Source organism: Gopherus flavomarginatus, chromosome 23 (assembly GCF_025201925.1).
Source record: "Gopherus flavomarginatus isolate rGopFla2 chromosome 23, rGopFla2.mat.asm, whole genome shotgun sequence".
Taxonomy (NCBI): Eukaryota; Metazoa; Chordata; order Testudines; family Testudinidae; genus Gopherus; species Gopherus flavomarginatus.
In genome coordinates, this window is record NC_066639.1 from 14,637,796 (window position 1) to 14,659,189 (window position 21,394).

General features: G+C 56.0%; 1 protein-coding gene and 2 non-coding genes across 3 annotated transcripts; 2 read left to right on the plus strand and 1 right to left on the minus strand.

The window, feature by feature from the left end:
- The first annotated feature begins 1,859 nt into the window (after window positions 1-1,859).
- LOC127039445 (transcription factor HES-7.1-like) lies at window positions 1,860-5,534 on the plus strand. Its single transcript, XM_050933198.1, has 4 exons — window positions 1,860-1,949; window positions 2,077-2,172; window positions 2,322-2,400; window positions 5,061-5,534. The coding sequence occupies exons 1-4, from the start codon at window positions 1,908-1,910 to the stop codon at window positions 5,492-5,494; spliced, it is 651 nt and encodes a 216-aa protein (XP_050789155.1). The 5' UTR covers window positions 1,860-1,907; the 3' UTR covers window positions 5,495-5,534.
- Window positions 5,535-15,288: 9,754 nt separating this feature from the next.
- TRNAG-GCC (transfer RNA glycine (anticodon GCC)) lies at window positions 15,289-15,359 on the minus strand. Its single transcript has one exon. It is a non-coding gene; the product is annotated as a tRNA-Gly (tRNA).
- Window positions 15,360-16,571: 1,212 nt separating this feature from the next.
- TRNAG-GCC (transfer RNA glycine (anticodon GCC)) lies at window positions 16,572-16,642 on the plus strand. The gene has a single exon. It is a non-coding gene; the product is annotated as a tRNA-Gly (tRNA).
- Window positions 16,643-21,394: the final 4,752 nt, after the last annotated feature.

Consider the following 21,394-nt stretch of genomic DNA (forward strand, 5'->3'; position numbering starts at 1 on the left):
GGAAGTTGGGGGTCAGGGCTGCGGGGAAGGGGATCAGGGGCAGGTTGGGGGTCAGGGCTGTGGGGAAGGGGATCAGGGGCAGGTTGGGGGTCAGGGCTGCGGGGAAGGGGAGGGAAGTTGGAGGTCAGGGCTGTGGGGAAGGGGGTGCGGGGGCAGGTTGGGGGCCAGGGCTGTGGGGAGGGGGAGGGAAGTTGGGGGTCAGGGCTGTGGGGAAGGGGTGCGGGGGCAGGCTGGGGGCCACGGCTGTGGGGAAGGGGAGGGAAGTTGGGGGTAAGGACTGCGGGGAAGGGGGTGCAGGGGCAAGTTGGGGGTCAGGGCTGCAGGGAAGGGCTGCGAGGACAGGTTGGGGGTCAGGGCTGCGGGAAGGGGGATCAGGGGCAGGTTGGGGGTCAGGGCTGTGGGGAAGGGGGATCAGGGGCAGGTTGAGGGTCAGGGCTGTGGGGAAGGGGAGACGGGGGCAGGTTGGGGGCCAGGGCTGTGAGGAAGGGGGATCAGGGGCAGGTTGGGGGTCAGGGCTGTGGGGAAGGGGGATCAGGGGCAGGTTGGGGGCCAGGGCTGTGGGGAAGGGGAGGGGGAGGGAAGTTGAGGGTCAGGGCTGTGGGGAAGGGGAGACAGGGGCAGGTTGGGGGCCAGGGCTGTGGGGAAGGGGGATCGGGGCAGGTTGGGGGTCAGGGCTGTGGGGAAGGGGGATCAGGGGCAGGTTGAGGGTCAGGGCTGTGGGGAAGGGGAGACGGGGGCAGGTTGGGGGCCAGGGCTGTGGGGAAGGGGGATCAGGGGCAGGTTGGGGGTCAGGGCTGCAGGGAAGGGCTGCGGGGACAGGTTGGGGGTCAGGGCTGCGGGAAGGGGGATCAGGGGCAGGTTGGGGGTCAGGGCTGTGGGGAAGGGGGATCAGGGGCAGGTTGGGGGTCAGGGCTGTGGGGAAGGGGAGGGAAGTTGGGGGTCAGGGCTGCAGGAAGGGGAGGGGGAGGGAAGTTGGGGGTCAGGGCTGCGGGGAAGGGGAGGCAGGGGCGGGTTGGGGGTCAGGGTCGCGGGAAGGGGAGGGCAGGTTGGGGGTCAGGGCTATGGGGAAGAGGAGGGAAGTTGGGGGTCAGGGCTGCGGGGAAGGGGAGGCAGGGGCAGGTTGGGGGTCAGGGTTGTGGGGAAGGGGATCAGGGGCAGGTTGGGGGCCAGGGCTGTGGGGAAGGGGAGACGGGGGCAGGTTGGGGGCCAGGGCTGTGGGGAAGGGGAGGGAAGTTGGGGATCAGGGCTGTGGGGAAGGGGGATCAGGGGCAGGTTGGGGGTCAGGGCTGTGGGGAAGGGGAGGGAAGTTGGGGGTCAGGGCTGCGGGAAGGGGAGGGGGAGGGAAGTTGGGGGTCAGGGCTGAGGGGAAGGGGAGGCACGGGCAGGTTGGGGGTCAGGGCTATGGGGAAGGAGAGGGAAGTTGGGGGTCAGGGCTGTGGGAAAGGGGGATCAGGGGCAGGTTGGGGGTCAGGGCCGCGGGAAGGGTGCGAGGGCAGGTTGAGGGTCAGGGCTATGTGGAAGGGGAGGGCAGGTTGGGGGTCAGGGCTGCGGGGAAGGGGAGGCACGGGCAGGTTGGGGGTCAGGGCTATGTGGAAGGGGAGGGCAGGTTGGGGGTCAGGGCTATGGGGAAGGGGAAGGCAGGTTAGGGGTCAGGGCTGCGGGAAGGGGTGCAGGGGCAGGTTGGGGGTCAGGCCTAAGTGGAAGAGGGACCGGGGCGGGGGTGCGCTCTCCCCCCGCGGGCCTGCCCCACTCGTGTGCCGCGCCGCGGGGGGGCCGGGGGCCCGCCACGCTCCGGCGGCGGATCAAAGGCCGGGGGGCGGCGCCGGCGGGGCCGGGCCTGGGGCGGGGGCCGGCTCATAAAGGGGCCGCCGGGGCCCAGCCGCCCCCCCAGCCCGGCCGCCGCCACCATGAGCAGCAGCGCCCAGTGGGACAGCAAACAGGACAGGAAGGTAAGTCCGGAGTCCGCTCGCTTCGGGTCTCACTCCGGATCCGGGGGCTCCCTCCCCGGAGCTCCCCGCTCTTCCGGGGTGTCTCGTTCAAAAAGCTGCCCCCCCTTCCTTCCCTGTCCCCCTCCAGCTCCTGAAACCTATGCTGGAGAAGCGGCGCCGGGACCGTATGAACCGGAGCCTGGAGCGACTCCGGCTCCTGCTGTTAGAAGCCACCCAGGACGAGGTAAGCCAATTCGGATTTCCTCCTCCCAGCCCCCCGCCGCTGCCCCAAACCGAATGATCCAACGCAAATTTCTCTTTCTCTCTTTCCCTCCTTCCCCCCCGCTTTCTCCTTCTCTCCCTCTTTCTTCCGTATTGGTGTTTTCCTTGCAGAGACTTAAAAACCCCAAAGTTGAAAAAGCCGAAATTTTACAAAAAACAGTTCACTTTGTGAGGACCCAGCCTCCTGCAGGTATCCCCTTCGGCGCGGCCGGCTACTCCTCTTCCTTGCCTCTAGCCCGGGGGGGCCCGTTGGCCAACCCAAGTTGGGCCCGGACCAGATACGACTACGGTGACCGGCTAGCAAGTGTGAAAACCGGGGTCCCTTTTCGGGGCGGGCGGGGGGAACAGCTGCGGATACAAGGCCGAGGCCTGAGATGGGGATGTTTGGTCACCCTAGACATCCCTTGACCCCGGGGGGGGCGGGTTTCCTGAGCCGGGACCGGCGTGGGGCTCCCGTGTCCTCGCACCTCTTTGGATGGAGCTCTGGGGCGGCCTGGACCTGGCAGATGCTCAGCTGGGGCAAGTTGGCGTCGCTCCGCTGGGGTCCTCACTGGCTTTGGTGTAAATCTGGAGCTTGTCCGTTGGGCATGTGGGTTTTTACACCGGGGCGAGCGAGGGGGGAGTCAGACCCATGGGCGCCCGTGGCGTTACTCCGGATTTACACTGGGTCGAGAGGAGATAGCCTCATTGGAGTCCAGGGGGCTCATTCTGCCTGGCCTTAATCCGGATTTGCACCGGTTGGAGGTTCTCCTCTCTCTCTGGTGTAAATCGGGAGTGCCCTGTGTTTAGATGCTGCGGGGGAGTTCTGGGACTGGCTCACTTGGGAAGGGAAGGGGGGTTTGGCCCAAGAGTTTTGCCATGGACTCCTTAGGGGGTAGGTGGGTGTGTGTCCCTGCTGCCCCCTACTGGGCAGGATGAGCGCTGGTGTGTGTGTGTGTGTGTGTACACACAACTCCATCCCACAGCACCCATCACTCACCCCGCTCAGGCTTTTAAAGTCTCACACTCCTGTGTGGAGTCAGCCCGGCCGCAGGGCCAGATCCTGATCTCAGGCCTGGTCCTGCACTCGGAAATCAGGTGGGTAGAACTACGTTGCTCAGCGGTGTAAACAGTCCACCCCGTGACTCCCGCAGTGATGCTGGTACCCTGGGTGTAGACAGAGCTACAGATTTCTCCCCTCCACCTAGTTGCCATCCTTAAGGGTAGACCTGCCTCAGTTTCTCTGCAGGAAATTAAGTCCCCCCGCTCTGGACTCAGCTCCCACTCCACCAGGCTCAGCACTTTTCCAGCAGGAGCTTTCACTTCTCCCAGCCCCAACCAGCCAGATCCACCTTATGTGATTTCTGGCTTTCAAATCCCGCCTCCGGGGTTTTGCGCAGGGGCCAGGGAGAGGGTCAGCGGCTCCAAGCAGAAATACATTGCTTGGCCACAAGACCTGCTTCAGCGTTGGCATCCAGGGCAGTTTTGCTGTTGATTTCAGCTGGGTCACACCCAACTGGTGGAGCCTGGTTCTGATTTTAATCACACACGGAGTCAGTCCACTTGAATTGTGGAGGGATTCCCCTCTCGCTTACCCTGGTAAATCTGGAGTCAATTTGCTCAAATCACAGGGGCTGATTCTCCTCTTGCTTACCCTGGTGTAAATCTGGAGTCAGTCCGCTTCAGTCATGGGGGCTGATTCTTGTTTTGCTTACTCCGGTGTAAATCTGGAGTCAGTCCACTTGAGTCACGGGGGCTGGTTTCCCTCTCACTTACCCCGGTAAATCTGGAGTCAATTTGCTCAGATCACAGGGGCTGATTCTCCTCTCGCTTACCCCGGTAAATCTGGAGTCAATTTGCTCAGATCACAGGGGCTGATTCTCCTCTCGCTTACCCCGGTAAATCTAGAGTCAGTCCACTTAAATCACAGGGGCTGATTCTTGTTTCGCTTACTCCGGTGTAAATCTGGAGTCAGTCCACTTGAGTCACGGGGGCTGGTTTCCCTCTCACTTACCCCGGTAAATCTGGAGTCAATTTGCTCAGATCACAGGGGCTGATTCTCCTCTCGCTTACCCCGGTAAATCTGGAGTCAGTCCACTTGAATCACAGGGGCTGATTCTTGTTTCGCTTACTCCGGTGTAAATCTGGAGTCAGTCCACTTGGATCATGGGGGCTGGTTTCCCTCTCGCTTACCCTAGTGTAAATCTGGAGTCAGTCCGCTTGAGTCATGGGGGCTGGAGTCAATTTGCTCAAATCACAGGGGCTGATTCTCCTCTTGCTTAACCTGGTGTAAATCTGAAGTCAGTCCACTTAAATCACAGGAGCTGATTCTTGTTTCGCTTACTCCGGTGTAAATCTGGAGTCAGTCTGCTTGAGTCATGGGGGCGGGTTCCCCTCTCACTCACCCACTGGGGCCGGCTGGTTTCCATGAGTAGAAAACCGTCATAAGCAAGTTCTCAGTGAGTGTATTTCCCTGACGCCAGTTCGCCGAGAGGTGCAACTCATCCAAGCTTTGCTGAGAAATTGGCGTCTCCAGTGTTCGCATGTGACATTAACGTCGGGGAGTCTGTAGAGCAGGCGGACCCAATTTACACCAGCTGAGGATCTGGCCCTGTGCACGTTCCCCATTTCAAACTGGCTTCGGCCCAGGGCGTCAAACGCCACTTATTTCTGGGCCACCCCCCTGCAAAGCCCCCGCCTTAGCAGACCCGGAGGTGTGGGGTTCTCAGTCTGCAGGGCGTTGGGTGTCCCGTCCCCAGTGGTTTGGGGATCAGAGGCCGCTCCGGGGCACGTGCCCCGCTGCCCCCCTTTGCATGATCCCTTGCTAATCAGCCCCCCTTTGTCGTTGGCGGTTTTTGCAACGCCCCACAGAGCCGGCGAGGCGAGAGGACACCTTTCTGCAGAGGTACCACAGCGGCTATCGGGAATGCCTGAGCCAGGCCACGCGTTTCCTCCACTCCAGCCCGGGCATCTGCGCGGGCAAGAAGGCCTACCTGATGGAGCGCATCTGCCACTGCATGGAAAAAATCACCGCCCGGGAGCCGCCGTCGGGCAGCCCCTTCCCCAACCCGGCCTACGGCAGGTACGCCCGCGACGCCTGGCCCAGCTGCAGCCCGCCGCTCGGGGACCCCGCCTGCGTCCTGCACCCGGCTCCGGCCTTCCCCGCCGGCCACAGACTGCAAAGCCTCGCGGCCGGCCGGGCCCAGCCGGGGAACTCCGCCAAAGGCACTCGGGGCAAGCTGAGCGGCTCACAGAACTCTGCTGGCCAGCCCCCGGAGCTCAATGTCTGGAGACCATGGCCCTAGGGGCCAGGGACCCCCTTGTAAATCCATAGAGTGTATATTAAATTCTCTATATATTGTATATTAGGAGGTTTATGGGAGGTGGGGTGTTTGGGGAGGGTTTTTTTGGGGGAGGGGGAAGGGGGGGTGCGTGGTTACTGCAACTTGTTTTCCTTAAAGACCCAGCTAGGACGGGTTTTCCTTTCAAAGAGAGAAATCGCTTGCTCCCGGCATGGGAAGAAACGCCGGGGGAATCCCAAAGCCGCCGGCAAATCGAGATGCTGATTTTCTTCCCGTCCCACCGTGATTTTTTGTTAAAATTATGTTATGGGCCGGTTGATTTAGTTGGGGATTGGGCCCGCTTTGAGCAGGGGGTTTAGGGTGACCAGATGTTCTGATTTTATAGGGACAGTCCCGATTTTTGGAGTTTTTTCCTGTTATCCCCCACCCTCGTCCCGATTGTTCACACTTATCTGGTCACCCTAAGGGGGTTGGACTAGATCCCTCCTGAGGTCCCTTCCAACCCTGAGATTCTGGGATTCTATGAAACGGGGGGAGGGGGTCACGTCCCTTTTTTGTCCACCTCAGGACAAACCCTTAGTGTCCAGCAGCTTAGCCAGCTAACCCTAGACATTAAATAATATTCAGGAACAAGATAATAGCTCGAGCGCCAAAGCTGGGGGGCAGGGCTACCCAGAGGGGGGGGGACAAGTAGGGCAATTTGCCCCAGGCCCCATAGGGGCCCCCATGAGAATATAGTATTCTATAGTAGTGCAACTTTTTTTATGGAAGGGGCCCCCAAAATTGCTTTGCCCCAGGCCCCCTGAATCCTCTGGGTGGCCCTGCTGGGGGGGTGGGGAGGGAAGGGGAGAGGAGTGGGGGTATTTTTCCCCCTTCTTGTATATATAGATTTCCCGTCCCCCCCGCTCCCCGCCCTCTTCCCCATCTGTGTATTTCTGAAAAATAAAAATTCGAATATGGACTCACAGATCTCGGCTCTGCGTGTGAGTTTGGTGTCAAAACTGGGTGTGGGGGGATGGAAGGGCGGCAAAAAGGGGGGTTGTGTTGCCCACTGAGTGGGCGTGGCGGCTCTTTGTGTGGGTCACACATGGAATACTCTGCCCCCCAATTCCTGGCATGGAATCTACTCCCCTCACCCCACTGCCGGGTTTACAATGGTGCCAGTGGAGCCAGGCCCATGCTCAGAAGGGGCCCCAGCCTGCCCCGAGACCCCCTGCCCCGCCGCTCCTGCTCGTCTCAGCCCCTAGCCCCACTCCCTTGCTCCTCTCTGCCCCCTGGCCAGACCCCAGTGCACCTCCGGCTCTGGACAGTCTCTACTTCCCACCAGCTGGGGGGCCCTATCTGTCTCCCCGGAGCTGAGCCCCCTGGGACTGATGCAGAAGCCTGTCCGGGCTCAGCCAGTGGGGGCGGACAGGACAGCGTGGGGGGCTTGGCTGGGCCCCTCCAGGCAAGGGGGTCTCTTGGGAGGTCTGTGGTGGGTGCTGGGCTGCGAGGGGGCGCGGAAGATCTGTGTGTTGGGCCACTAGGGAGTGGGGGTTCTGTGTGGGGTGCTGGGCAATTGTGGTGGGGCTGTGGGCAGGGGTGGTGGTGTGCAAGGCGCTGGGCATTTGTATGGGGGGGGGGTCTGGGCATGGCCAGTCATGCAGTTCGAATGCAGTAGCTTGTTGAGGGGATGGGGAGGGATCTCTCTAGCAGAGGGCTGGTGAATTCAGCGCCATGAGGCGAAACCAGCTGCAGTCTCTGGACGCTGAAGGGCGACAAATGCCCTAATAATATTGATCCCTGGCTCTTTTCCACCCAGTGATCTCCAAGTCCTTCACGAAAGAGCCGGAGGATCGTTGCCTCCCATGTCACAAATGGGGAAACTGAGGCGCGGGAGACGTGAAATACTTTCCCCGCTTGAGACGTCAGGCTTTCAACCCAGATCACGTGAGTTTATGGGACCGTGCGCTGCCTGCCAAGCCACACTCGCCGGGTCATTTTTCGCGGCCAAGGAGACCCTCCCGCCAGTGAGCCGAAGAGGTGAATTTTCTGCCTCTCCTCCCATTCCATTTTACACACACATCCGTGTATCCCGGCCTTTCTACCACCTCCCCTCACACCATATGGATTTAAAAATTCCTTGCAACGGAGAAGCCCCCTCAGTCCTTGCTAAATTGTTCCACTCGTTACTGACGCTCCCTGTTCAAAACACACGTCTCATTTCCATCCTCCATTTCTCTAGCTACAGCTTCTAGCCCATGTTCTTTGCTAGATATTAAATATTTGCTCCCTGGGTACTTACATTTCCGTTCTCTGTGTGACGGCAATGCAAGAAAAGCTAGCTCGATTTTTTCAGCGGGCAAAGGGGACATTAGAGAGGCAACCGCAAGAAATCAGGGAGGTGTGAGAGACAGCACTGGATGGCAGCCGTGAATTCTGCTGCAGCTGGCTATCCCAGGCTGTGTTAACTCCGGCCCTTCGTTTTCAGTTTAAACCGATCTTGACCGGAAAAAATCCTGGGTTTTACCAGAACTATTATTCAGGATTTTCCTCGTTTTCACCCTACTTTTGTACCATTCAAATCTATCCCCCCCCAAAAAGTAACTTGCTTTGCTAGGAAAATGCAACACACGGCATGAGACAGGTGTGGTTACGGTAACACGTCTCTGGCCACGTCTACACTACAGCATAAAATCGAAATTATTAAAACCGGTTTTATAAAACTGGGTTTATAAAATTGATTTTACACGTCCACACTAGGGCACATTGGTCCATGGTCCTGGGCTACCATTGATTTCCGGAGCGGTGCACTCTGGGTAGCTCAGTAAAAGAATGAGACCAATAACTTCGATTTCCGTCCACACTAACCCTAAATCGATATAGTAATATCGATTTTAGGGTTACTCCTCTCGTTGGGGAGGAGTACAGAAATCGATTTTAAGAGCCCTTAAAATCGATTTAAAGTGCCTTGTAGTGTGGACGGGTACAGCGTTAAATCGATTTAACGCTGTTTAAATCGATTTAACACTGTAGTGTGGACCAGGCCTCTGTGTGTAGATGAAACGCTGCCTGCTGTAGCAAGCAAGGCTGGGTATTAGTCACAGAATCACAGCCGATCAGGGTTGGAAAGGACCTCAGGAAGTTTAGATTTGAAATTAGACGAAGGTTTCTAACCATTAGAGGAGTGACGTTCTGGAACAGCCTTCCAAGGGGAGCAGAGGCAGCAAAAGACATATCTGGCTTCACGACTGAGCTTGATAAGTTTATGGAGGGGATGGTATGATGGGATAGCCTAATTTTGGCAATTAATTCGTCTTTGATTACCAGCCGGTAAGTATGCCCAGTGGTCTGTGATTTGATGTTAGATGTGGTGGGATCTGAGTTACTACAGAGAATTCTTTCCTGAGTGCTGGCTGGTGAGTCTTGCCCACATGCTCAGGGTTTAGCCGATCGCCATATTTGCGGTTGGGAAGGAATTTTCCTCCGGGGCAGATTGGCAGAGGCCCTGGGGGTTTTTCACCTTCCTCTGCAGCGTGGGGCACGGGTCACTCGCTGGTGGATTCTCTGCAGCTTGAGGTCTTCAAACCATGATGTGAGACTTCAATAACTCAGACATAGGTTAGGGGTTTGTTACAGGAGTGGGTGAGTGAGGATCTGTGGCCTACGTTGTGCAGGGGGTCAGACTAGATGATCATAATGATCCCTTCTGACCTTAAAGTCTATGAATCTATGAGGTCATCTAGTGATCCAACCCCCTGCTCAAAGCAGGACCAACCCCAACTAAATCATCGCATCCAGGGCTTTCATAGAATCAGAGATCAGGGTTGGAAGGGACCTCAGGAGGGATCTAGTCCAACCCCCTGCTCAAAGCAGGACCAACCCCAACTAAATCATCCCAGCCAGGGCTTTGTCAAGCCTGACCTTAAAAACCTCCGCGTCTAGGAGGTACACACAGTAAGCAAACGGGCGGGGGCAGGCTCTGAGGTGGCATTGTGTTTTGAGTTCTGCTTTAGTGCGGCAGGAAACCTCAATGAGCTCCCGTCATCGAAGTATTAATCTACTGGATGCTCTTCAGCCACCAAAAAAACTCCTCCGCTGTTGACCCAAAAACATCATTTTTAGCATCGATTTTTTTGGCCAGGAGGCTTAATAAACCCTGATAAATCCCCGGGAAAAAGTAAACACAATAAAACCCGAAAACGAAGGGCCCTAGTCGTATCACTGCAGCTCAGCTGCGTGCACAGAAGATCTCTTCTTCCTGATGAGGCCACCAGCACGGCCTACAGGAATTCCCGCTACAGCTTGGCAAGCCCAGGGATCCAGGCACCAGAGAAAGGATCTGGGGTGCCCGGTGGATTGGGGAGCGTGGTGTTACTCGTGCGTGGTGCGTGAACCCTGCAGTTTGGGGAAGCGAGCCCCTGGACCCCCCTTCCACCGGAGGCCCCTCCCCTCCCTCACCCCTTCCATACACCCCCTCATCTGCCAGATCGCTAAGCCCCCCCCCAACACAGCTGGAAGAGCCCCAAGCACCGGCCTGCTGGCTTTGGGGGAGAGAGGCAGCATGGGTGGGGCCACGGGCTGGGTTTGGGGAGGCCTAGCCTCCCCTCCCCTATAATACCTGCTGCCCACAGGGGTTACTGGGATTGACTGGGCTGGTATTAGGGCCTCCTGGGGAATGAGCAAAGAACAATCCGCTCACACACCCGCCTGCTTCTGCTAACCGTGTCGGTTAGCGATTTCATCCCTGCTCGAGCTATAGGCGATCCTCTCACCCTCTAAGCGATCGCAGGGTCTGAGCAAGGGTCCCCCTAACACGGAGAAAGAGACAAGGCCCGTGGAACAAAGTGGGAGTCAATTTCAGACCCTTTAACAGGGAGGCAGGGTGAGAGACATGCGGCCCACCAGGCCACATCTAGTGCCAGGCCAGCAGGTCCAGCTCCTAGGCGGAGGGGGGGGTGGGGGCTCCGTGCGCTGCCCCCACCCTAAGCGCCGGCTCTCCCCTACCATTGGCCGGGAGCCGTGGCCAATGGGAGCTGGTGGAGCAGTGCCTGTGGGTGAGAGCAATGCACAGAGCCTCCTGGTGCCCCCGCCTAGGAGCCGGACCTGCTGGCTGCTTCCGGGGGGCAGTGTGGAACCAGGACAGGCAGGGAACCTGCCTTAGCCCCACTGCGCCAGTGGCCGGGAGCCACCCAAAGTAAGCCCACCATCCAGCCCTGAGCCCCCCTCCCAGACCCCCCCTCATACACCCCAAACCCCTCATCCTTGGCCCCATCCCAGAGCCTGCACCCCCGGCCAGATCCCTCACCCCCTCCCACATCCCAATTTCCTGCCCCAGCTTGGAGCCCCCTCCCACACCGTGAACCCCTCTGCCTCACCCCCCAGCCTGAAGCCCCCTCCTGCACCCCAAACCCTTCATCCCTGGCCCCACCCCAGAGCCTGCACCCCTGGCCAGATCCCTCACCCCCTCCCACATCCCAATTCCCTGCCCCAGCCTGGAGCCCCCTCCCACACCCTGAACCCCTCTGCCCCATCCCCCAGCCTGGAGCCCTCTCCTGCACCCCAAACCCCTCATCCTCAGCCCCACCTCAGAGCCTGCATCCCCAGATGGAGCCCTCACCCCCTCCCACATCCCAACTCCCTGTCCCAGCTTGGAGCCCCCTCCCACACCCTGAACCCCTCTGCCCCACCCCTCAGCCTGGAGTCTCCTCCTGCACCCCAAACCCCTCATCCCCAGCCCCACCCCAGAGCCTGCACCCCCAGCCAGGTCCCTCACCCCCTCCCACACCCCAACCCCCTGCCCCAGCCTGGTGACAGTGAATGAGTGTGGGGGAGAGAGAGCCACTGAGGGAGGGGGGAAGTAGTGAGTAGGGGCGGAGCTTCAGGGAAGGGGCGGGGCCAGGGTATTTGATTTTGTGTGATTCGAAAGTTAGCAACCTGTGTGTGTGTGTGTGTGTGTGTGTGTGTGTGTGTGTGTAAAAGAGTGTCTGTTTCAAGTTAATGTGGTTCTGGTATGTGAGCGTAAGGATGTGTGTGTTTATGAGTGTTTGAAGGTAGGGTGTGTGAGGGGAAGTATGTGTTTTGCGTTGGCATGCATCTGAGGGGATGTGGGAGTGTTTTGTGTTAGCGTGTGTCTGAGGGGACGTGGGTGTGTTTGTATTAAGTGTATGTCTGAGGGGACGTGGTTGTGTTTTGGGTTAGCATGTGTCTGAGGGGACATGGGTGTGTTTTGTGTTAAGTGTGTCTAAGGGGACATGGCTGTGTTTTGTGTTAAGTGTGTCTGAGGGGACATGGGTGTGTTTTGTGTTAGCGTGGGTCTGAGGGGACGTGGGTGTGTTAGTGTGTGTCTGAGGGGATGTGGGTGTGTTTTGTGTGTGTTTGAGGGGATGTGGGCGTGTTAGTGTGTGTCTGAGCGGAGGTGGGTGTGTTGTGTTAGTGTGTGTCTGAGGGGATGTGGATGTGTTTTGCGTTAGTGTGGGTCTGAGGGGACGTGAGTGTGTTTTGTGTTAGCGTGTGTCTGAGAGGACGTGGGTGTGTTTTGTGTTAGTGTGTGTCTGAGGGAATGTGGGTGTGTTAGTGTGTGTCTGAGGGGACGTGGGTGTGTTTTGTGTTAGCGTGGGTCTGAGGGGACATGGGTGTGTTTTGTATTAAGTGTATGTCTGAGGGGACATGGGAGTTTTTTGTGTTAGCGTGGGTCTGAGGGGAAGTGGGTGTGTTAGCATGTGTCTGAGGGGACGTGGGTGTGTTTTGGGTTAGCATGTGTCTGAGGGGACATGGGTGTGTTTTGTGTTAGATGTGTCTGAGGGGACATGGCTGTGTTTTGTGTTAAGTGTGTCTGAGGGGACGTGGGTGTGTTTTGTGTTAGCGTGGATCTGAGGGGACGTGGCTGTGTTTTGTGTTAGCGTGTGTCTGAGGGGACGTGGGTGTGTTTTGGGTTAGCATGTGTTTGAGGGGACATGGGTGTGTTTTGTGTTGTGTGTCTGAGGGGACATGGGTGTGTTTTGTGTTAAGTGTGTCTGAGGGGACGTGGGTGTGTTTTGTGTTAGCGTGGGTCTGAGGGGACGTGGGTGTGTTAGTGTGTGTCTGAGGGGACATGGCTGTGTTTTGTGTTAAGTGTGTCTGAGGGGACGTGGGTGTGTTTTGTGTTAGTGTGTGTCTGAGGGGACGTGGGTGTGTTAGTGTGTGTCTGAGGGGATGTGGGTGTGTTAGTATGTGTCTGAGGGGACGTGGGTGTGTTAGCGTGGATCTGAGGGGACGTGGCTGTGTTTTGTGTTAGCGTGGATTTGAGGGGACGTGGCTGTGTTTTGCGTTAGCGTGGATCTGAGGGGACGTGAGTGTGTTAGCGTGTGTCTGAGGGGACGTGGCTGTGTTTTGTGTTAGCGTGTGTCTCAGGGGCAGTAGTGCTGGGGGTTGGTATGTTCACTCTGTGTCTGGTACAGGACAGGTCTGACTCCAGATTTTCCCTTCGCTCCCTGGAGCAGCTGCTGCCTGACCCTGAGACAAGCTGCAGCCCAGCCCCTTAGGGGCCATGTGGCCCAGACCCCCCCTGGGACTGGGAGTGTGTGGGGAGCTGCCCCCCTTCCTGGGCAGGGGCTTCTCTTCCCCACCCTGGGGGCTCCAGGTGTCAAGCCTCTTGGGCTCCCTTTGGAGCAACCTTGTCACTTGTAGAGGTTGGATCAAAGGGGGGGGGGGATTGACACGCAAGTTGGGGTGGCCTTTCCCAGGCTCCCAGCTCTAGGCCTGGGGGGAGCGGGAGACTTATGCATGTGTGTGTGTGTATGTGTGTGGAACGACACACACTGCACGGATATATCCAAAGGTGGTGTGAGGGTGTCTATTTGCAGGGCGCCTCACCCCATGGGACCAGAGCCCTGCCCTGCAGGGGTATCCCCACACAGAGGTACCCCTCCCAGGGGCTGGCTGGATCCCCTGGGATCCTCTGCCCTGGTGGAAGCTGGCATCTTCTGGCGCAGGAAACGCAGAATCATAGGACTGGAAGGGACCTCGATCCGGTTCCCCTACACTCAAGGTGGAACTAAGTATTTAAAAACCAGGACTAAGGTTTTGAAGGCCCGGCTTGACAAAGTCCTGGCTGGGATGATTTAGTTGGGGTTGGTCCTGCTTTGAGCAGAGGGTTGGACTAGATCCCTCCTGAGGCCTCCTCCAACCTTGATCTTCTATGATCTATAGACCATCCTGGACAGGTGTTTGTCCAGCCTGCTCTTAAAAATCCCCAATGACGGAGATTCCCCCACCTGCCTGGGCAATTTATTCCAGTGCTTAACCCCCCTGACAGGAAGTTTTTCCTAAGGTCCCACCTAAACCGCCCTTGCTTCTCATCCTGTCCTCAGCGGGGGTTGAGGAGAACAATTTACCTCCCTCCTCCTTTTCTGGAGCTGAATGGAGTGGCCAAGTTTTGGGGGAGAAAAGCCAAGTAAGGGGGAGTGAAAAATAAGAAATATTAGGAAAGGAAGAGAAAATAGGAAAGCAAAAACCTGGGGAAGATGGAAAGACAGCGGAAACCCCCTCAAGGAAATGTGAGAAAGAAAATGAGAAAGACAGAAGTGAGGAAAGCAAGAGAATAAAAGGAAAATCAAGGGGGAGGGAAAGCAGAAGAAAAATACAGAAAGAAGGGGAAGCCATTGGGATTGCACACGTGTGGGGCAAACTCTTTCCCCGCTGACTCTGCAAAGCTTCCTGCATTTGGGTTTTGTTTTCTCCCCAGGCACCAGTGCCCCGGCGGAAAACATTCTGCCCTTCCCCACTGGGCTGGGGATGCTGGTGTTACTGGTATCAACTGGGCTGGGCTCAGACGCAGCTGGGAAAGGGATTTACTGCATCAGAGCATTTGGGGGGGTAGAAGGAAGAATCAGCCCCCCCTGCCCAGCTTTCTTGCAATCACATTTTCTTTGGAAGGGGAGATTTTTGGCCCCTCGCATCTCCCAGTCACTAGTTGGGGGTCTTTTTCTTTCTCCCCCCAGCCCCCTGTCCCCACAACGCCAGAGGATCGCACCAGCTTTCACCCCCACAGAGAATCCCCGAGGGAGCCCCTGGCCCACACGAAGTTTCTACAGCCAGACCCTGGGGCCCAAGCTGGAGGGGGTGTCTTAAGGGGGGGGTTCTTGTAGGGCAGGGCTCTGTGCCCATGGGGGGAGCCTGGGGACCCTACACATAGACACCCTCAGGGAATCATTGCAGCCCCCCATGCCGGGAGCTCCCCGGCAGTTTCCCACCCCCCCCCCAGCCCCAGCCCAGCGGGGGGAGCCTGGGAACGCCTGCCAGGCGTGTGCGTGTCAATTTCCCCCCTTTGATCCCGCCACAGAAAGTGACACGATTGCTCCAAAGCGCCCCAGGCTTCACACCCGGAGCCATCAAGGGGGGCAGGGAGGGGATCATTTGCTGGGGGTCAAAGGGGACAGTTCACCCCCCCTCAGTCCTTGGTTCCTCCCCCTCCCACACTAATCATAGGTCTATCTGGTCCCCCCCGCACCCCCCATGTCTTTACAGGCCGCGATATAATCACCGGTAATATCTATAGCCTGACACAACTTGCCCCCCCTCCCCACCGCCCAGGAAGTTTTCGGAATTAATACCAAGGGCCCTTTGGGGCAACCCTGTCACTGGGAGTGAGAGAGAGAGAAAATCTAAGAAAAAAAGAAAAAAACTCAAGAAAGAAAGAGGCGAACCAGACGAGGAGTGCAAAGAGAGGAGCCAGACACCGAAACAGCCCGTGAGATTCAAACTTTTTTCTTGCAGCCCGGGCGCCGCTTTCCCCTGCTCGCAAAAGGAGCCCCCCCAGGGCCCAAAAAGTGGGTCTGTGCATTGGCCGGGAATCGAACCCGGGCCTCCCGCGTGGCAGGCGAGAATTCTACCACTGAACCACCAATGCCACATCTGGAAGAGCTTTCCACCGTCTTCCCTTTACAGCTGTTCTCACATCTGGCCCCCTCCAGTTGCTCCACATCTCTGGCCTTCAGGGCACACGTGTCACTGCCTTCTCCCATGCTGCTCCGCTCCTCTGAGTAATCATCAAGTGATCCATCCTCTGTTGCCCATTCCCAGCTGCTGGCAAACAAAGGCTAGGGACACCATCCCTGCCCATCCTGGCTAATAGCCATCGATGGACCTATCCTCTATGAATTTATCTTAATTCTTTTTTGAGCCCTGTTATAGTCGTGGCCTTCACAGCAGCCTCTGGCGAGGAGTTCCACAGGTTGACTGTGCGTTGTGTGAAGAAATACGTCCTTTTGTTCCTTGCTCCCTAGTTCCTGTGTTATGAGGAGGAGTATCACTTCCTTATTTACTTTCTCCCCACCAGTCATGATTTTATAGACCTCTCTCATATCCCTCCTTAGTCACCTCTTTTCCAAGCTGAAAAGTCCCAGTCTTATTAATCTCTCCTTATACGGAAGCCGTTCCAGGCCCCTCATAATTTTTGTTGCCCTTTTCTGAACCTTTTCCAATTCCGATATCTGTTTTTTGAGATGGGGTGACCACACCTGCTCGCAGTATTCAAGGTGTGGACGCACCATGGGTTTATATAGAGGCAACAGGATATTTGCTGCCTTATTATCTATCCCTGTCTTAATGATTCCCACATTCTGAGAGACGTGGAGGGCCAGGAGGCAAGTAGCTTTGACTGAACTCACTCAAAAAGATAATTATCACTGTAACTCATGCCCAGAAGCCCTAGAAATGAGAGGATCACATGTGTTGGAAGGGACGTATATGAAAAGAAGGATGGGTTTGCAATTGGGGTTGAGGGTGTTGCGAATTTTGCATGGATCTGACTTTCAGAGAACTCTCCACAATGACGCCGAGATCTCTTTCATGAGCAGGAAAGTCGAAAGCGATGAATTATGTACTGACTAATAACCTTCCCCCATAACACATCTCTGCACGACAGCATTATCCCGAACCCAACAACGGAGAGACATCGGGACTCCGGAGTCTACAATGTTCCTGGGAGGAGAGGAGCGGAGCAGCATGGGAGAAGGCAGTGACACGTGTGCCCTGAAGGCCAGAGATGTGGAGCAACTGGAGGGGGCCAGATGTGAGAAGAGCTGTAAAGGGAAGGCGGTGGAAAACTCTTCCAGATGTGGCATTGGTGGTTCAGTGGTAGAATTCTCGCCTGCCACGCGGGAGGCCCGGGTTCGATTCCCGGCCAATGCACAAACCCACTTTTTGGGCCCGGGGGGGGGCTCCTTTTGCAGAGCAAGGGAAAGCGGCGCCCGGGCTGCAAGAAAAAAGTTTGAATCTCACGGGCTGTTTCCGTGTCTGGCTCTTCTCTTTGCCCTCCTCGTCTGGTTCGCCTCTTTCTTTCTTGAGTTTTTTTCTTTCTTTCTTAGATTTTCTCTCTCTCTCACTCCCAGTGACAGGGTTGCCCCAAAGGGCCCTTGGCATTAATTCCGAAAACTTCCTGGGCGGTGGGGAGGGGGGGCAAGTTGTGTCAGGTTATAGATATTACCGGTGATTATATCGCGGCCTGTAAAGACATGGGGGGTGCGGGGGGGACCAGATAGACCTATGAATAGTGTGGGAGGGGGAGGAACCAAGGACTGAGGGGGGGTGAATTGTCCCCTTTGACCCCCAGCAAATGATCCCTTCCCTGCCCCCCTTGATGGCTCCGGGTGTGAAGCCTGGGGCGCTTTGGAGCAATCGTGTCACTTTCCGCGGCCGGATCAAAGGGGGGAAATTGACACGCACACGCCTGGCAGGCGTTCCCAGGCTCCCCCCGCTGGGCTGGGGCTGGGGGGGTGGGAAACTGCCGGGGCAGCTCCCGGCATGGGGGGCTGCAATGATTCCCTGAGGGTGTCTATGTGTAGGGTCCCTAGGCTCCCCCCATGGGCACAGAGCCCTGCCCTACAAGAACTGCCCCCCCCCGAGACACCCCCTCCAGCTTGGGCCCCAGGGTCTGGCTGTAGAAACTTCATGTGGGACAGGGGCTCCCTCGGGGATTCTCTGTGGGGGTGAAAGCTGGTGCGATCCTCTGGCGTTGTGGGGACAGGGGGTTGGGAGGAGAAAGAAAAAGACCAAAAAAAAAGGGGGAAATTGGGAAAGAGAAAAAGGAAAAAAATGGGGAAAAGTTTAGAAAGGAAGAGAAAAAGAAAGCAAAATATGAAGAAAGATGGAAAAGGGAAAGAATGTGAAAGAAGGAAGGGAAAATTATGAGGGAAAATAGGAAAAAGAGAGAGAGCAAATAATAAAAAAAAACTGGAAAGAAAGCAAGAAAGAGGAAATTAAAAGGAAAACTGAGATGGAAAGAAAGAAAAAGGAACAGTAGGATAAGTGGAACCAGCCTGGGAGATTTAAACACCCTTTGTAACTAATAAAAGGCATCGCCTGTAATTTGGCGTTGCCATGGTTTTTGACTGTCTCCCAGGAACAGCTGACGTTACAGGGTGCGCACACTGGAAATCAGGAGGGAATGTGAACGCAACCATCCTACTTATGCGCTGGGGAAGAATTGAATTTGCAGGTGCAGGAATTCTCCCATTGGGCCACCAATTCTCCCTTAGCAAAGCCGGCCCACCCCATCTGCAGACGACCACAGCTCAGATCCATTCATTGCAAACCACCTTCTTTGTAAACCTTCAGCACCATCCCAGCGTCCATCTGAGCAACCTTCTGCTGGGAGTAAGCCCAAAACTACCGGCCCAGGTGTTCCCTTCTTCGCCCAAAGGAGACCAGGGCTTCCCTGCTCCAGAGAAAAGATATTTTGGGGATTCCCACTGGATTGGGGACGTTGGTGTCGCTGGTATCATCTGGGCTGAGGTTGGGTGAACCGGAGGGAGGTGGATGGTCGCCCATGTGGCCTAGCCATGCCGGAAGAGGGAAGAAAGATGTTAGATCTTTCTCTGTGTTTCTCGCTGGTTGGGGGTGGTGAGGGAGAGAAATGGGGGCCAGGGAGGCAAGGAGCCTTGACAGAAATCACCCAGACCCCCCCCTCAAAATGATGATGAGAATAATAAAAGAACATGGCTGTAGCAGCCAGCTGAGAAGCCCAGAGAAATGGGAGCCTTGCGGGTACGTGGGAGGCCGCAGGCCTGCTTCACGCAGAAAGACAGCGAGAAGGGAAACCAGGCCAGGATGAGACAGACAGACTTAGCCTCCCTGTGTAATAAAAATCAGGACGCATGGCACAAAGTTGGCTGCATCATGGATGATTGCCGAATGTATGGTCATCCCAGAGGTGGGTGACCGCCATTCCTATGGCTAGCCCCTGGGCTCTGGGCTGGATAGATTGAGAGTGTTTATGGGAATGGGTGCATGGATGGATGGATAGAGGGGGGAATGGGATTGGATAGATGGAGGGTGTTTATGGGAATGGATGCATGGATGGATGGATAGAGGGGGGAACGGGGGTGTTTATGGGAATGGGTGCATGGATGGATGGATAGAGGGGGGAACGAGGGTGTTTATGGGAATGGGTGCATGTATGGATGGATAGAGGGGGGAACGGGGATGGATAGATGGAGGGTGTTTATGGGAATGGGTGCATGGATGGATGGATAGAGGGGGGAATGGGGATGGATAGATGGAGGGTGTTTATGGGAATGGGTGCATGGATGGATGGATAGAGGGGGGAACGGGGATGGATAGATGGAGGGTGTTTATGGGAATGGGTGCATGGATGGATGGATAGAGGGGGGAACGGGATTGGATAGATGGAGGGTGTTTATGGGAATGGATGGATGGATGGATGGATAGAGGGGGGAACGGGGGTGTTTATGGGAATGGGTGCATGGATGGATGGATAGAGGGGGGGAACGGGGATGGATAGATGGAGGGTGTTTATGGGAATGGGTGCATGGATGGGTGGATAGAGGGGGGAACGGGGATGGATAGATGGAGGGTGTTTATGGGAATGGGTGCATCGATGGATGGATGGGGGGAACGGGGGTGTTTATGGGAATGGGTGCATGGATGGATAGAGGGGGGAACGGGATTGGATAGATGGAGGGTGTTTATGGGGATGGATGGATGGATAGAGGGGGGAACGGGGATGGATAGATGGAGGGTGTTTATGGGAATGGGTGCATGGATGGATGGATAGAGGGGGGAACGGGGGTGTTTATTGGAATGGGTGCATGGATGGATGGATAGAGGGGGGAACGGGGGTGTTTATGGGAATGGGTGCATGGATGAATGGATAGAGGGGGGAACGGGATTGGATAGATGGAGGGTGTTTATGGGAATGGGTGCATGGATGGATGGATAGAGGGGGGAACGGGGGTGTTTATGGGAATGGGTGCATGGATGAATGGATAGAGGGGGGGAACGGGGGTGTTTATGGGAATGGGTGCATGGATGGATGGATAGAGGGGGGAACGGGATTGGATAGATAGAGGGTGTTTATGGGAATGGGTGCATGGATGGATGGATAGAGGGGGGAACGGGATTGGATAGATGGAGGGTGTTTATGGGAATGGGTGCATGGATGGATGGATAGAGGGGGGAACGGGGGTGTTTATGGGAATGGGTGCATGGATGAATGGATAGAGGGGGGAACGGGGGTGTTTATGGGAATGGGTGCATGGATGGATGGATAGAGGGGGGAACGGGATTGGATAGATAGAGGGTGTTTATGGGAATGGGTGCATGGATGGATGGATAGAGGGGGGAACGGGATTGGATAGATGGAGGGTGTTTATGGGAATGGGTGCATGGATGGATGGATAGAGGGATGTGGGGGTGGATAGGTAGAGGGTGTGGGAACGTAAAGAGAAAATCAGCATCCTGCCGTCTGCTTTGCTGTTATAGGGTGAGCAGACACCCCGATATTAACAGGACCGTCCCAATATTAAGTATCAGAGGGTAGCCGTGTTAGTCTGGATCTGTAAAAGCAGCAAAAAATCCTGTGGCACCTTATAGACTAACAGACGTTTTGGGGCATGAGCTTTCGTGGGTGAATACCCACTTCCTCAGATGCATGTAATGGAAATATCCAGGGGCAGGTATATATATGTGTGCTAGCAAGCAAGTTAGAGATAACGAGGTCAGTTCAATCAGGGAGGATGAGGCCCTGTTCTAGCAGTTGAGGTGTGAAAACCAAGAGAGGAGAAACTGGTTCTGTAATTGGCAAGCCATTCACAGTCTTTGTTCAATCCTGAGCTGATGGTGTCAAATTTGCAGATGAACTGAAGCTCAGCAGTTTCTCTTTGAAGTCTGGTCCTGAAGTTTTTTTGCTGCAGGATGGCCACCTTAAGGTCTGCTATAGTGTGGCCAGGGAGGTTGAAGTGCTCTCCTACAGGTTTTTGTATATTGCCATTCCTAATGTCTGATTTGTGTCCGTTTATCCTTTTCCGTAGAGACTGTCCAGTTTGTCCGATGTACATAGCAGAGGGGCATTGCTGGCATATGATGGCGTATATTACATTGGTGGATGTGCAGGTGAATGAACCAGTGATGGTGTGGCTGATCTGGTTAGGTCCTGTGATGGTGTCGCTGGTGTAGATATGTGGGCAGAGTTGACATCGAGGTTTGTTGCATGGATTGGTTCCTGAGCTAGAGTTATTATGGTGTGGTGTGCAGTTACTGGTGAGAATATGTTTCAGGTTGGCAGGTTGTCTGTGGGCAAGGATTGGCCTGCCACCCAAGGCCTGTGAAAGCGTGGGATCATTGTCCAGGATGGGTTGTAGATCCTTGATGATGCGTTGGAGGGGTTTTAGCTGGGGGCTGTATGTGATGGCCAGTGGAGTCCTGTTGGTTTCTCTCTTGGGTTTGTCTTGCAGTAGGAGGCTTCTGGGTACACGTCTGGCTCTGTTGATCTGTTTCCTTATTTCCTCGTGTGGGTATTGTAGTTTTGAGAATGCTTGGTGGAGATTTTGTAGGTGTTGGTCTCTGTCTGAGGGGTCAGAGCAGATGCGGTTGTACCTCAGTGCTTGGCTGTAGACAATGGATCGTGTGATGTGCCCGGGATGG

Excerpts from the sequence above, each read along its gene's own strand:
- LOC127039445 (XM_050933198.1), top strand. The coding sequence starts at position 1,908 with ATGAGCAGCAGCGCCCAGTGGGACAGCAAACAGGACAGGAAG. Across the intron at positions 2,173-2,321 it reads TAGAAGCCACCCAGGACGAG|AGACTTAAAAACCCCAAAGT; the intron begins GTAAGCCAATTC and ends TTTTCCTTGCAG. Across the intron at positions 2,401-5,060 it reads GAGGACCCAGCCTCCTGCAG|AGCCGGCGAGGCGAGAGGAC; the intron begins GTATCCCCTTCG and ends AACGCCCCACAG.